Source organism: Nomia melanderi, chromosome 11 (genome assembly GCF_051020985.1).
Source record: "Nomia melanderi isolate GNS246 chromosome 11, iyNomMela1, whole genome shotgun sequence".
NCBI lineage: Eukaryota > Metazoa > Arthropoda > Insecta > Hymenoptera > Halictidae > Nomia > Nomia melanderi.
In genome coordinates, this window is record NC_135009.1 from 6,989,496 (window position 1) to 7,001,919 (window position 12,424).

At 36.3% G+C, this 12,424-nt stretch overlaps 2 protein-coding genes across 8 annotated transcripts in view; one reads left to right on the top strand and one right to left on the bottom strand.

Annotated features, from left to right (window-relative positions):
- The window catches only part of LOC116428856 (sex-regulated protein janus-A), a 105,622-nt gene that overhangs the window by 62,730 nt on the left and 30,468 nt on the right, over nt 1-12,424 (top strand). Inside the window, exon 3 of one of the 3 annotated variants that reach the window (XM_076371917.1) lies at nt 1,800-1,993. The exons of the other annotated variants lie outside the window; for them this stretch is intronic. Within the exon in view, the coding sequence (XP_076228032.1) occupies nt 1,800-1,978 (179 nt within the window). The 3' untranslated portion in view covers nt 1,979-1,993. Of the gene's footprint in view, nt 1-1,799; nt 1,994-12,424 lie in introns of those variants that run through there. 3 annotated transcript variants of the gene reach the window in all.
- LOC116428855 (arrestin homolog) overlaps nt 1-12,424 on the bottom strand; it is a 78,769-nt gene that overhangs the window by 60,932 nt on the left and 5,413 nt on the right. The gene's annotated exons all lie outside the window — the stretch shown is intronic.

The window sequence follows — 12,424 nt, forward strand, 5'->3', positions numbered from 1 at the left end:
AAGAGAGTATAAAAAGGAAAACGAAAAGACAAAAGAAGAAAAGGAGAAGGAAGAGAATGGGAAGAAATGAAACAAAGAAGAAAAGGAAAAGAGAAGAAAAAGAGAAGAAACAAGAAAGAAACCGAAAGTACTCAAGACATTATGAAATATCGAGAATATAAAATTTTCACCGCGTAGCATATACCTCATGAACCATTTCTAATGTCAATTCGAAGTTAATCTAATGTCGAACTACACCTCTTAACAAAATCAAAGAATCCAAAGAAAATAACAGAAATCACCTGGCAGAGCTACAAAGATGCAGCTTCCACGAATACGGATTGATTATTCGCGACAGACATCGTTTGGGCGACGAAGACTCATTACGAAGGTGACCGAGTAATAAGATCCCCTCTGGGTTGTTCATCCGATAATCTCGATCCCGCAAGAACGAGCCGACCCCCGGCAGATAAATCCGATATCAAACTACTCTCGAGGCGGTCTTTAAAAAGCTCCGGACCCCAGACCGAGCTTCTAGCAACGTCTCCTGCCGATAATCTTTTTTTGTCGGTACGACCCCCAGTCTGCCCCAGTTTCTTCCTCATCGGCGAGTACGCGAAATTCGTGGAAACCGCATGGAAATATCCGATATCCTCGAGAAACAGACTTCGTACGAACTCTACACTCAACACTCGCGTGATGTATGAGCAGCAAATCAGAAGAGGAATGTTTGGTTCATTGGGAAGCATTTAGCACTAAACTACTGAGCAGTCAAGTTGACTTTTTAAAGTTTGTCTACAGAAACTCTAAGAGTATATCTATTCGGATTTCGATTATAATTCACTTTGTGTGTTACTAAATCAATTTCCTCAATACTTTCTCAAAGAAGCATTTGTTATCTTTTCAACAATTGTAAAAGAAGAAATCACGAATGGGTCATTTTGAATCATTCGGTAGTTTTAGTGTTAATATTTACGTTTTGCTAGTTTCTTGAAATAAGAAGAAATGGAAGGTTTTCGTTGATATACAATATGATAATGGTGAAACGAGCCAGCGTTTAATAAATTAGAGTTACTAGATGGATTAAAATGACATATTATTGAATTTTTCTTTTACAACTGATAAAATAACAGATGTCTCTTTAATAAGTAACTGAAGAAAGTAATTTACTCATATGGAAATTGAATTGTGAGTCAATCTGCATGCCTTTTTCATTTAGATTAGGTGATTGATTTGATATTAATGCGGTATTTGCACACACATGTACAGGGTTGCAAGTAATAGCTTCACATATATTTTTCTCCAATTCTTTGATATTTAGAATTAGATATGTATTGTACTCATTTATCGAATGTGACTAAATATAAATTTTATTTATTTATTATTCATATACATGTTACAAGGTTGATGCAAAGATAATTGCAATCTTGAGTAATTGAAAGTTTCAAAGGAGAATTGTTACGAAACTTTGTTCGTATAATATGGGGTTACAAAGGAATGTTTAATTATGTAGAACGAAGATGAAGTAATGAAAAGTGCTTTAGTAATGGATAATGTAAAGTCTATACTAAGATTTAATCTTCACGAGTCGAAGCTCTGAAACTGTAATTATTTAGTAGTGATCTAATGATGTGCTGAGTCATATTTAAACATTCTTTATTTGTGCGTTAATCAATACTGTGTTGCGATACATTCGACATTTTTTAATTATGCTCTTCCTATGATCGATATAATTAGCAAAAATAACGTTTTTCCCAATACAACTAGTATTGCAGGCGGCCATTCGATATTAGAATTTCTTTTCTCTGTCCTCTTTGCAGGATTGCCCACTCCTCATGCTTTATTCAGATCGAAGTGGAAGTCTGTCACGTGCAATCGATCATCCCAGAGGTATCAGGATTCGAACATCGGCGTCTGTTTAGAAATTCATGGGAATTCTTGCTCGCGCGGAACTAACTGCTCGCGTATCAAAGGAAATCTTTCTTCGAATGAAGGATAATGAATTCGGAGTCCTTTTCGGGGCAGCTTTACTCGATTTCAATAGAAGAAACGTTCCACCTTTGGTGAAGGGCTGTGTAGATCCTCGTAGGTTTTCGGTAATTTCTTCTTGTTAAATCAATGTAACCTACCTCGAAAGACTTTGATCTTTTAATTGTTTGGTCTGTTAAATCCCAAGTTTCAAACTGAAAACTCAAATCTAATTGAAAACTATAAATCCGGACTTAATTAAATCCTAAATTTCAATCTTGAAGATTCTAATCAAAATCAAAACTAAATTCTAGAAACCTAAATCTAACTTATTAGATCTAAGTCCTAAATTTCAAACTAAATATTAAAACCTAATTAAAAACAATTCTAGGAATCCAGACCTAACTAACTTCTAAATGAAAATCTAATTAAAACCTTAGTTATAGAAACCCGAACTTAACCTGTTAGACCTACTGAAATCTTAAATTTCAAAGTGAAACTTCAAATCTACCAAAAAATTGAATTCCAGAGACCCATACCCACTAAAATTCGAATTCTAGAAACCCCTAGTCCCTAAAATCCGAATTCTAGAAACCCATACTCGCAAAAAATCCGAAATTTTAAACTGAAACTTCAAATATACCAAAAATCAAATTTCAGAAACCCCAACTTGACCGAGACATCGTTGATCTCCACCGAATGCCAACGCTTTTCCGCCTCGTGACCACTTCACAGATGTTTCCCGCCCACATCATCGTTATCCTTTATTCGCGGACGATGAAACGCGAGCCGGTGCTCTTCACGCCGGCCACTACACCAGCGATCGTTACTGCGATCGACTCTCGGATCCACGAATCGTAACCCGAGACGTGTTTGCCGCTCGTCGGATACGCAAATGTTTGAGCATCGATCGCTGGACGTTCGTTTAACAGCCACGTTCTCGCGGACGACGTTCCCACGTGAATCTTCGCGAAGATTACGACATTTGCCGATACTCAACGATCGACGAAATTCGAAATTCAAACCTATTTCTCCGTCCACGCTCTAAACCAGCGATTTTCGAACTGGGAACTAATGCAAAAGGTGACACGAAATTTATAAAAGAAATGTAATCTACCTTTTTCTCATTGTTTGCATTAACTCCATTAGACCTCATTTTTGTACAAAAATATACAACATTATGTTCACATATCTAATAACAATGGACCGTCATTCAATGCACCATCATTGACATTATTTCGAACAAATTAATGGCAGTGTACTTTTTTTATTTAAATAAGCTCAAAGTAAAGTTGTATATATGATTGCCTGTCATAGTTTTAATATTTCATCAGATATTGGAGTAGTAAAACAGTGTACATTATAAGGTGCGCTGGGTCTGAAGTAGTTAACACATATTTTACCAGTTAAAAATGTGTCTGTATTGCTTGATGAAATAAAGGAAAGGCGCTAAACTTAGATCTTTTAATGGAGGGTGTGGTAATATTCAGTTTAGAAACCACGGCTCTAAAGAATTGTACAAAAAAATTTGGAAACGTCGCAAAAAGCTGTCCCCAGGGTCACGCTTCGAAGCTTCGGAGTCCAAGTTCTCTTCGCGCGATGAGTAACGTGCCTGAAAAAGAAATTTTTCGCGTTCCGTCGCGACGTGTCACCTTCGCCGTTTATCGGCGCCAACGATGATGTATCTCGGAGACTCGCAGTCGGGGCTGTCGTTCAGTTCATTCTCGAAAGACCGATGACCCTTTTTTGCGGTAATTTCGCGGATGGTCGCGCTTAAACGGTCCTTCACTGCATTTTTTCGATTTATTTTGAAAAATATTGGCTTTAGACGCGTGTAACGTGTGTGGACAATTGTCGATTGATGGTAGTTGAACACCCTGGTGGTGGAATTATTAGAAATCGTACGTGGAACACTGAACACAACGATCACTGGAATGTTCTTCGTTGAAAATGAATTCAGATTAAATACTGATTTTATCGTTTGTGAAAGATTATTTTTGATTCCCATGTAACTTTATCTTTAAAAATGGTACATTTTGAAATTTGTAATTTTGAACATAGCAATTGAATTATAAATTAAATTATAAATTAAGTTATGCATGAACTTATAAATTAAATTTGACTTTAGAAGTACTTATTAGCTTAGTTTAATTAGTTAAAAGTTAAAGTTTTACTCGGCAAATTGGACTTTTCCTCTCCGTTTGACGTACCACAGCAAACTGGTCTCTCTCGATTCTTTTCTACCTGAATCTCGTAGGCGGCGTTTGTATTTTCCTTTTGATCAATTTTAACGACTATTGGTTGATGGTACGCAACAAATTTCACGTATGACAGGGCAAACGTTCGATGCAGAAGTAAACATTTTTTTTGACAATTGTAATCTCATGTAACAAACGCTTGTTAAGTTTAAATGATTTTTATACCTGGGACAATTTTTCCACAGTTGTTTCATTAATCAGTTCGGATAAAATTCTCAAAAGACTCATTATCGTTCGGTACGATATTCTTCTATGTATTCCTTCTTTCAGTATAATTTCTAAAACTATATTCATTTTTAACTTAGAATTTAATTAGAGCGATTTCTGTGTGAGCCTATGTTTTATTTCACAGTATAGATAAGCGATTTACTTTTCAAAAATGATTTTGAGAGTATAAATATTAAACGAGAGATAAACTTAGAATAATGGTTAAAATCGTGTTAATCTTTTGATTAGAACTTAATTAAACTTATACATGGGCGAGACTATGCTCGATTTTATAATCGATATTGTCGGAAATATTAATATTTCATAATATTTAAGGTATTAAGGTAATAAGCATTAAACGAATATCGATAGATGAGCTGGAAGACTTTCGTCGCCATTTCCCGAGCACCGTCTTTAAGCTCGCCAGATTTCCTCTCCAAATTCCCGTCTGGATCGACTCACTTGTTGCCTTGACGAGCAAATGACTTCCATTTCCCCGATTTTTCGCCTGCCCGGATTTTCGTCACGGATGTCCCGCTCGAGACAGTGGAAAATCGGTTTTCCCGAGCACGAAATTCGAAAGAATTACACGAGACACTTTTTTCTTCGCCACGTCAGCGAACGAAAGCGTATTTTCCATTGGCAGAATATTCGCGTATATCTTTATTGAAAATCAGAAACTGGACATTAATCGGCAACGTAATTAATGGCTATCAACTAGGACACGTGTCCACTAGCGAACGTTTTTAATTAGAAATTTTTTCATTCGATCTTTTTCCGGATTCCGGACATCAGCCGTATTGGTGCAGAGTGGACGATAATTACTTTGCACGAGTTTTTATGAAATAACTCCGTTGAAAGAAATAATAACTTTATATGAATGGATTTGATACACGTTTAACAGTAGAAGTAGCGATATTTATTGCATATTTCGTATGTTTATGCATTGTTGCTAGAAATATAGGTGTCTACTCGTATGGACTTTGGAAATTATATCGTCTATACGTTTTAAAATAGATAATTTGGAAGTTGGAACTTTGAAAATAGAGAATTGAGTTTTTGTAGTTTTAAAAGTAGATAATTTGGAAACCGGAGAAAATAGAGAAAGTAGATAATTTGGAAATCAAATCTTCAAAAATAGCATTAGCATTTCCATACGTTCTAAAACACATTAATTTAGAGATGAAACTTTTAAAAGCATAAAAATAAGATACATTCTTATAAACTTGTACCAAATAACCAAACGATTATGAAATTTAATATCCATTAATTATTCATTAAACGTTCCGATTATTTCCCTCAATTCAGATATTAATCGAAAAGGCGAAATTCGTTGAAATGCATAGCGCAATACGTCTCAATGAAGTAAACGCCTACCCCATAACTAGGGAAAACCATGAACACGAAAAGGCAAGAGAACGAACAATAGAAAGCCAGTGAGAAACGTAGAGAATGCTGGTAGAACAGAACGCAACGGAATGTCGGTTTGAATAGGGGAAATCTACGGATTGGAAACAAACTATCGTGCTCGACAACGGATTTTCTCGTTTCCAGCGGCAGCCGCGGCAATCTGGGCGCCCGCGGAAATCGACGGTCGCGGTTTCACCGATTTAATTGTTGCTGCAACCTGTTTGCGTTCAATATTCCCGCCGCGCGATAATCCATCTATGGGTCGCGTTCGCCAATCGAAAACAATCGTCGCAGGACTGACGAAACGGTGCAAATGAAAATAAAAATGGAAGAATGAATTGATCAAAATGAAACGGTAATAAGGAATAGATATAAAAGCCTGTTGTTATGTGATTAACACCTCGTTGTCGAGCTGTTTTTCGCGCGTCTTACATCTATAGCGGGCAAATCCCAGCAAATTCACAAAGTCATACGCTTGGCGCATCAGCGATGTCTTCAGTATCAAAATTTTATTGATGAAAATACCAAAATCTTGGCGAACGTTATTTTCTTGATGTTATGCTTGGGCAATTTTGAAAATATGATTTCTTTCCTTTGCAATTATTAAAAGATAACACATGTTTCTTTGAGAAATGATTAATGAAATTGATTTAACAATACGCAAATTGAATTTTCAATCAATTGAAGTTTCAATAAATACACTATTGGAGTTTCTATAGAGAACTTTCAAAAAGTCGTTTTAACTGCTCGGTAGTTTTAGTGTTGAACTTACTTTTTACATTCGCATAAATTGTCGCAATATAAAATATGTTGGTATCTATGTTTGTCAGTCAATAAAGGATTAAACTAGGTTTTAAAAGGTTATATATAAAAGCAAGGTCAACAAACTACAAAAAGGTTTATTAGACATTTAATTTTAAATAGTTAATAATATAAAAAGACACATTTTATGGACCTGCCAAGTCTCCCGACAGCAAAGTGTTCATATTCGTTCCCTTGGCCACTTTCGTAGGCAAGAAGGACGATGGTTTAAGGAATATTCTCTTGGACACTGTCCAGTCATCCTGCTGCAATTTAGCTAGCGATGTACAGGGTGTTTCTTAAGCAGAATTAGTAAAAGAATGAATCTACATAGGAAAATCTTTATAAAAACATCGACAAAACATCTTTACAAAACCTCTCGAGTGCAAAGAGTTAAAATATCTCGATAATCTCTTACGAGAATATTTTAAACTCTTTGCACTCGAGAGGTGACTCTCGGTAACTTGATTTGACACAGTCAAACTATAAAGTTTGATATTCAATATGAAACTTTGTATAATGCATCAATATGAGAAATATTCAAATGAAATATCTTTGTTCCTCAATTTACGTGCGATCCTCTTCAAGTCAGTTTCAACAGATATCGTCTTTATCTCATCAACAAATGCTAAATATTTCTAGTTAAAAACTTCTAAGTGCAAAAGGTTGATAATTGAGATCAAAGGTCTACTCAATACGAACGGACTAATATTCGCAAACGGTGGAATAATGATATATTTAATAAATATTCATTTATTTTCATTTAAATAACATTTAACTGTTTGTTAGTAAATATTCTCCAACGTGATTATCTGGAAAATGCAATACTTATTATATACAGAATTATTGTTCTGTTTAGTTTCTCATGTAAAATAATTCCTTTACTGGTTGCGTCATGAGTTTAAGGACACCCTGTATGTTTAGATATACGTTTCCTCGTTTTTGCGCATCGTCTAAATTCCCGGTTTCCCGACCGACGATTACAAGGTTCGCCGGGTGAAGGAAACGACGCCGGTCACGGAAACTCATCGATCAACCCCAAGGAATTAACTCAAAAATGAGAGATACGTTGTTTCCGGGTCCGTGATGTTACACCGCGGAATCCATTTTCATGTGACCACGATACCAAAGATACAGTGGATCATTTTCAGACCTGATGACTTATGGTTCCGCAAAAACGCTCGCGCTACCTTAAAGTTTGAAGTTGCCCTACGGTTTCATGAATATGGAGATAGGCTCGCTAAATCCGCTATTTTGAATAATGATCGTGTTGCTGGAAATTCTGACGATAAATTTCTCATAGACGAGGTTCGACCTGAAAGTATTTTTCAAATAGAAATTCGGTATAATTACAATTAACTATAAAAAATATTTCTTTATTTTAGGAGTACAAAAAACAGTGTTTCTGATTTACAAAGGAAAAGCTACAAATCCTAAGAAAAGATTTCTAACAGAACCAAGTTTCTAAAGCTTGAACGTTTCGAAAAGACAGGAATTATTAGTCATCGCTGAATCTGATGCCACAATATTATAAACTTTGATATTCAATATTGAGAGTCGCACGATGTACCGATATATAAAATATTGAAATGAAATAGCTTTGTTTCGCAATTTCCACGTGATTTCTCATTTAGTTTGGAAAAGTGTCGTCTACATTTTATCAGAAACATCGAATGTTTTTAGTAAACAATGTTCTGAGCGCAAAGGGTTAAGGTAGAATGACAAAAGAATCGACAAGAGACAAAAGCAACTATCAAAGAGTACACGTCAATCTCACAGTGTAGAAAACGTGCAAAAAATCACAGTAAATTAAATGAATGCACTTTCAAAGGGGAGAATAAAAGTAAAATTTTTGACAAAGTCTTGGTGGTGGTGTATTTTGGAAAATCTGAACTCCCTGAAAAATTTTATTTTGCCATTTTATAGTCGTGAAAGAACAATGCAGTTTTTATTTCAACGTTGTTTCGCTATCTCTTATTGTTCTTAAAATAATCCATAGAAAAGAAACATTTGCATGTTTTTCAAGGGGTGGTTACAACCCCTCAAAGTGAAATTCGGCACAAAAAAAATTGCAAACTATTATGCTTGACTTACACAAAATTTTATAATTTTTTTAATTTCCGAATTCGCCAACTTCTCTTGTCAGAAGTTAACTCGTAGGTGTACATAGAAATATGCTTATGGTAACAATTATTTCGCGAGAAGAATCTTATTATTCATTGGACAGCACAATATCAATGTACATGTGTTGCTGTAAAAGTTTCAGGAAAGTATGAGAAGAGTCACAAAGAAGTTTGAACTAATGGTTTCATCGTTTTTCAAAATATTCTCTTTTAACATTACTACATTTTCAATTGTGTTCTGCAGCACTTTGTAATCTTAAGACAGTAAGGTTCACGCAAAGAACATAAATTCCCGAAACTTCTATAGCAATCTATGTACTATTATGTACCAGAAAAAGTTCGTGCGATTTGTTGTTAAAATTATTTTTAAATTATTTTACGAAAACTATATTGAAATTTTTATAAGAATCCTCATGATCTTGGTAGCTAATAATTCCAGTCTAGCGGAAAGCTTTGATCTCGCTTCTATCGACAGCCGGAATGTTCAACCGAAGAATTGAATGGTATCCATGCGAAAACAATTTGTCTTTCCGCGAGAGTTCCCTCCGTAACTGGAATTCACCCCCTTCTTATCCGAATAACATCGAAAGCGGCGGGTCGTATTGGTCCGGCAGGACCCGCTACTCGATCGCGAGCACCGGCTGAGACCAGTTGCGTAAACCGGATCGACAAGACACACGCGCACTATTTATAAACCATTACCACACTGTCCTTTGCGCGGAGGACGCGTAATAGTATCGATTGAAATCCGACACAAAGGAAGTCTTGATTAACCGATTGTCATGTAAACGCACACCGGTCCACACGCCGCGTGGAGAGAGTCCGTTAATTATCCACCGGCGACGTTGATCCACGAGAATAGTGATTAAGCTGATGATTACGGGAACCGACGGAACTTTTCGAGCCTCCCTCGGTCTGAGTTGCGTTAGGCTGCGTTTACATTGCGAGGGGGAGAAATGGGGTAGACCGAGGCGATTATAATTTCGGAACGAAATTGGAGGCCAGTATTTGTAGAGTCGTTGTGTCGAAAATTATATTTCTCAATGGTTGTTTCTTGTTTGCAGAAGGAATATTAAAAAATTCTTTTTCATTTTTTATCATGAAAGTTTGAGTGTTTTTGTTTCAATTTGATTGATGATCCGATTCGTCACGGTATACTGTACGTAGCTTTTCTTTCAATCCTTCGAGGATAAAAGTTGTCATTTTGGTGATCATCAAGCTTTCGGATTCAGAATACAATGTTTCGAATAAATAATTTAATTACTCGAATAACAAGAGATCATTGCGTAGGTTTCTTTTTTTCTAGTATCTAGAAGTTCAGTACATACTTTAGCTTCCTGTGCCGAAGATTTCGAATACTTTCAAAAATTCTCCAGAAGAGTTGAATGAAAGTTAATCGACGAACGATAGATGCGTTGCACGTAGAAAAGTCAATTAATAAGATGTTTATCAGATTTTCTGTATGGACTGGCTAACTAAAATTATTTGAATTAATTATTCGAAATTATTGGGAATTCTTGCAGCTCTATTGTAAATGCACCAAAGAAAACTATCTTAAATAGGTTTTAGCGACGTTATGATCAGCATTCTTGTAGTGAGTATCGTGGCTGCGGTATAAACGCAGCTTAAGGATCGTAGAAAAATTAATTGGCAAGGTGTTTATTAGATCTGCTCTACCAACCGAAGCATGCGATTATCGCAGCACCATTGTAAATTCATCAAAGAACCCTATCTTAACACTAATCGTACCGGCACATTTCCTACCGTAACCAGTCAAATAACTGGCTACAGAATAAAAGTGAACAAGTTAGACGATCAATTTTTTTTTAGTGGAAGCAGAAGCAAAAGGAAAGGCCAAAATTGAAAAATTGATTAATCAGATAATATAGGAATTGATATGAAGTTAAAGGAACGAAAGAAAAACGCAGGATTTTAAATTCAGTCATTTGACCGGATCCCAGTACGATTAATGTGAAGTATATACCTTTTGACGACGCTAATATCAAAGCTGCGATGTAAACGCAGCCTTACACGGTGTTTATCTGCCCAGATCGAGACGAGCTTATTCACCAGGATTCAACGATCACAATTGGATCCTCTCGTGACCGCGGGATCACCAATTATCGGATACGCTTATTAATGCGTACAGCGAGTCGCGTTCGTTCTTCTGCCCACTTGTTCTCGTTTCTTTCTTCGAGTGGCGAGTTTACGTGTTTTTTTTTTTATTACCGAGTTCTGGAGGGTCTTGGATTTTTAACGAGCAGATACTTTTTAAGAAGATATCCTTCCTCCTGAGCGATCGATACTGTTTGTTTCGCGGACTACTTGTGCAATGCAGCGTTTAGATTTAACGAATCGATGCTTTCTTGTCACGCATTCCGATCAAATTGAAATCTGGAAGAATGATTCTATTATTCTTGGTAAATCATTCGAGGAATGTTCAAATATACGAAAGACGATCAATAAATTTCATGAATAAACGCTCTGTTTGCCGTCCATTCAGCTCGGCGAATAGTCGTTCAATTTCAAACACAAAAGCTTTGGTCACCAAACAGTTCTAATTGCTCGTTGAATAATCGATTTTGAGCTATATTTTGAAACATTCACTCGAGTATCGTTTGTATACCACTGATCAAAAGCGAAGGATCAGACTATTGAAAAATTGCTCGAGTTGAAAGTGGTATAATTCTATGAAAAAAAGATGCACAGTTAGTCCAAATTTATTTTAAAATAACCCTCTATTTTCGGAATGTGTACGTATCTTTTTTCGTAACGCTTTTTTTCATTCTCTAACGGGTATTGCACGATGAACAAAAATAAATTCCATTTTTTAGTCTTAAAATTGTTGCATATTCAAACTTCTCTGTACTGGTTTGAATTTAAACAACTTTTCAATGGAAATTCTCTGCTTTTTTAATTTTGCACATTAATTTATCAATCAAGCGCGAATTTGTCTGGTTCGATCTAAATACACCAGTAGACATTCGGGTGAGCACGGAAAAGCGCTGCAGCCTTGACGTTTAATCGAATAAACACCGTCCGCGAAAATTAATTCGATTTTTAACGATCTCTTCTTCTTGCTGTACGATCTCCTTCCCCAAAATCGTGTTTGCTCGTTTTGAACGGTCGAGCTTTCACACTAGAGTTCTCGAGGCCGTTGTGAGAATTAATGAATTCCCGCGCGCTTTGGCCTGTGCTCTTTCAAAAATAACTTATACGAATTCCAGCTCCTCCCGTTTACATATTTCGAACGAGCTACGCGTTTGGTTTTTCATAAAAATTTGTCCGACGTTCCGTTAACGTGACGTTATCGTTGAACCGTGTGGGAAGGGATATCCGTGTTTTAATTAAAAAGCTTCAGCCAGATAGATCGACGGAATCATTTTAAAACGCTTTCTCTTGCGTAATTTTGTCTTGTTTTCCCGGAAATTTGATGGTATTACTTTAGATTTTCGTTTATTTTTAACATTATTGTAGTATCTAGAATATTTAGTATAGGTTAAAGTACTGTAAGATGAATGGTTTGTTGTGCGTGCGTAAGGGCGACCAGGTCGTATTGCGACGGCCCGGCGCCGGGATGTTTGGAAAATAGTGTGACTGCGTTTAGAAAATCTCGAGTGGCTGAAAGAATACGAGGAAGAGTGTCTGGAACTGAGAGACTGGACCGTGAGAAAAGCA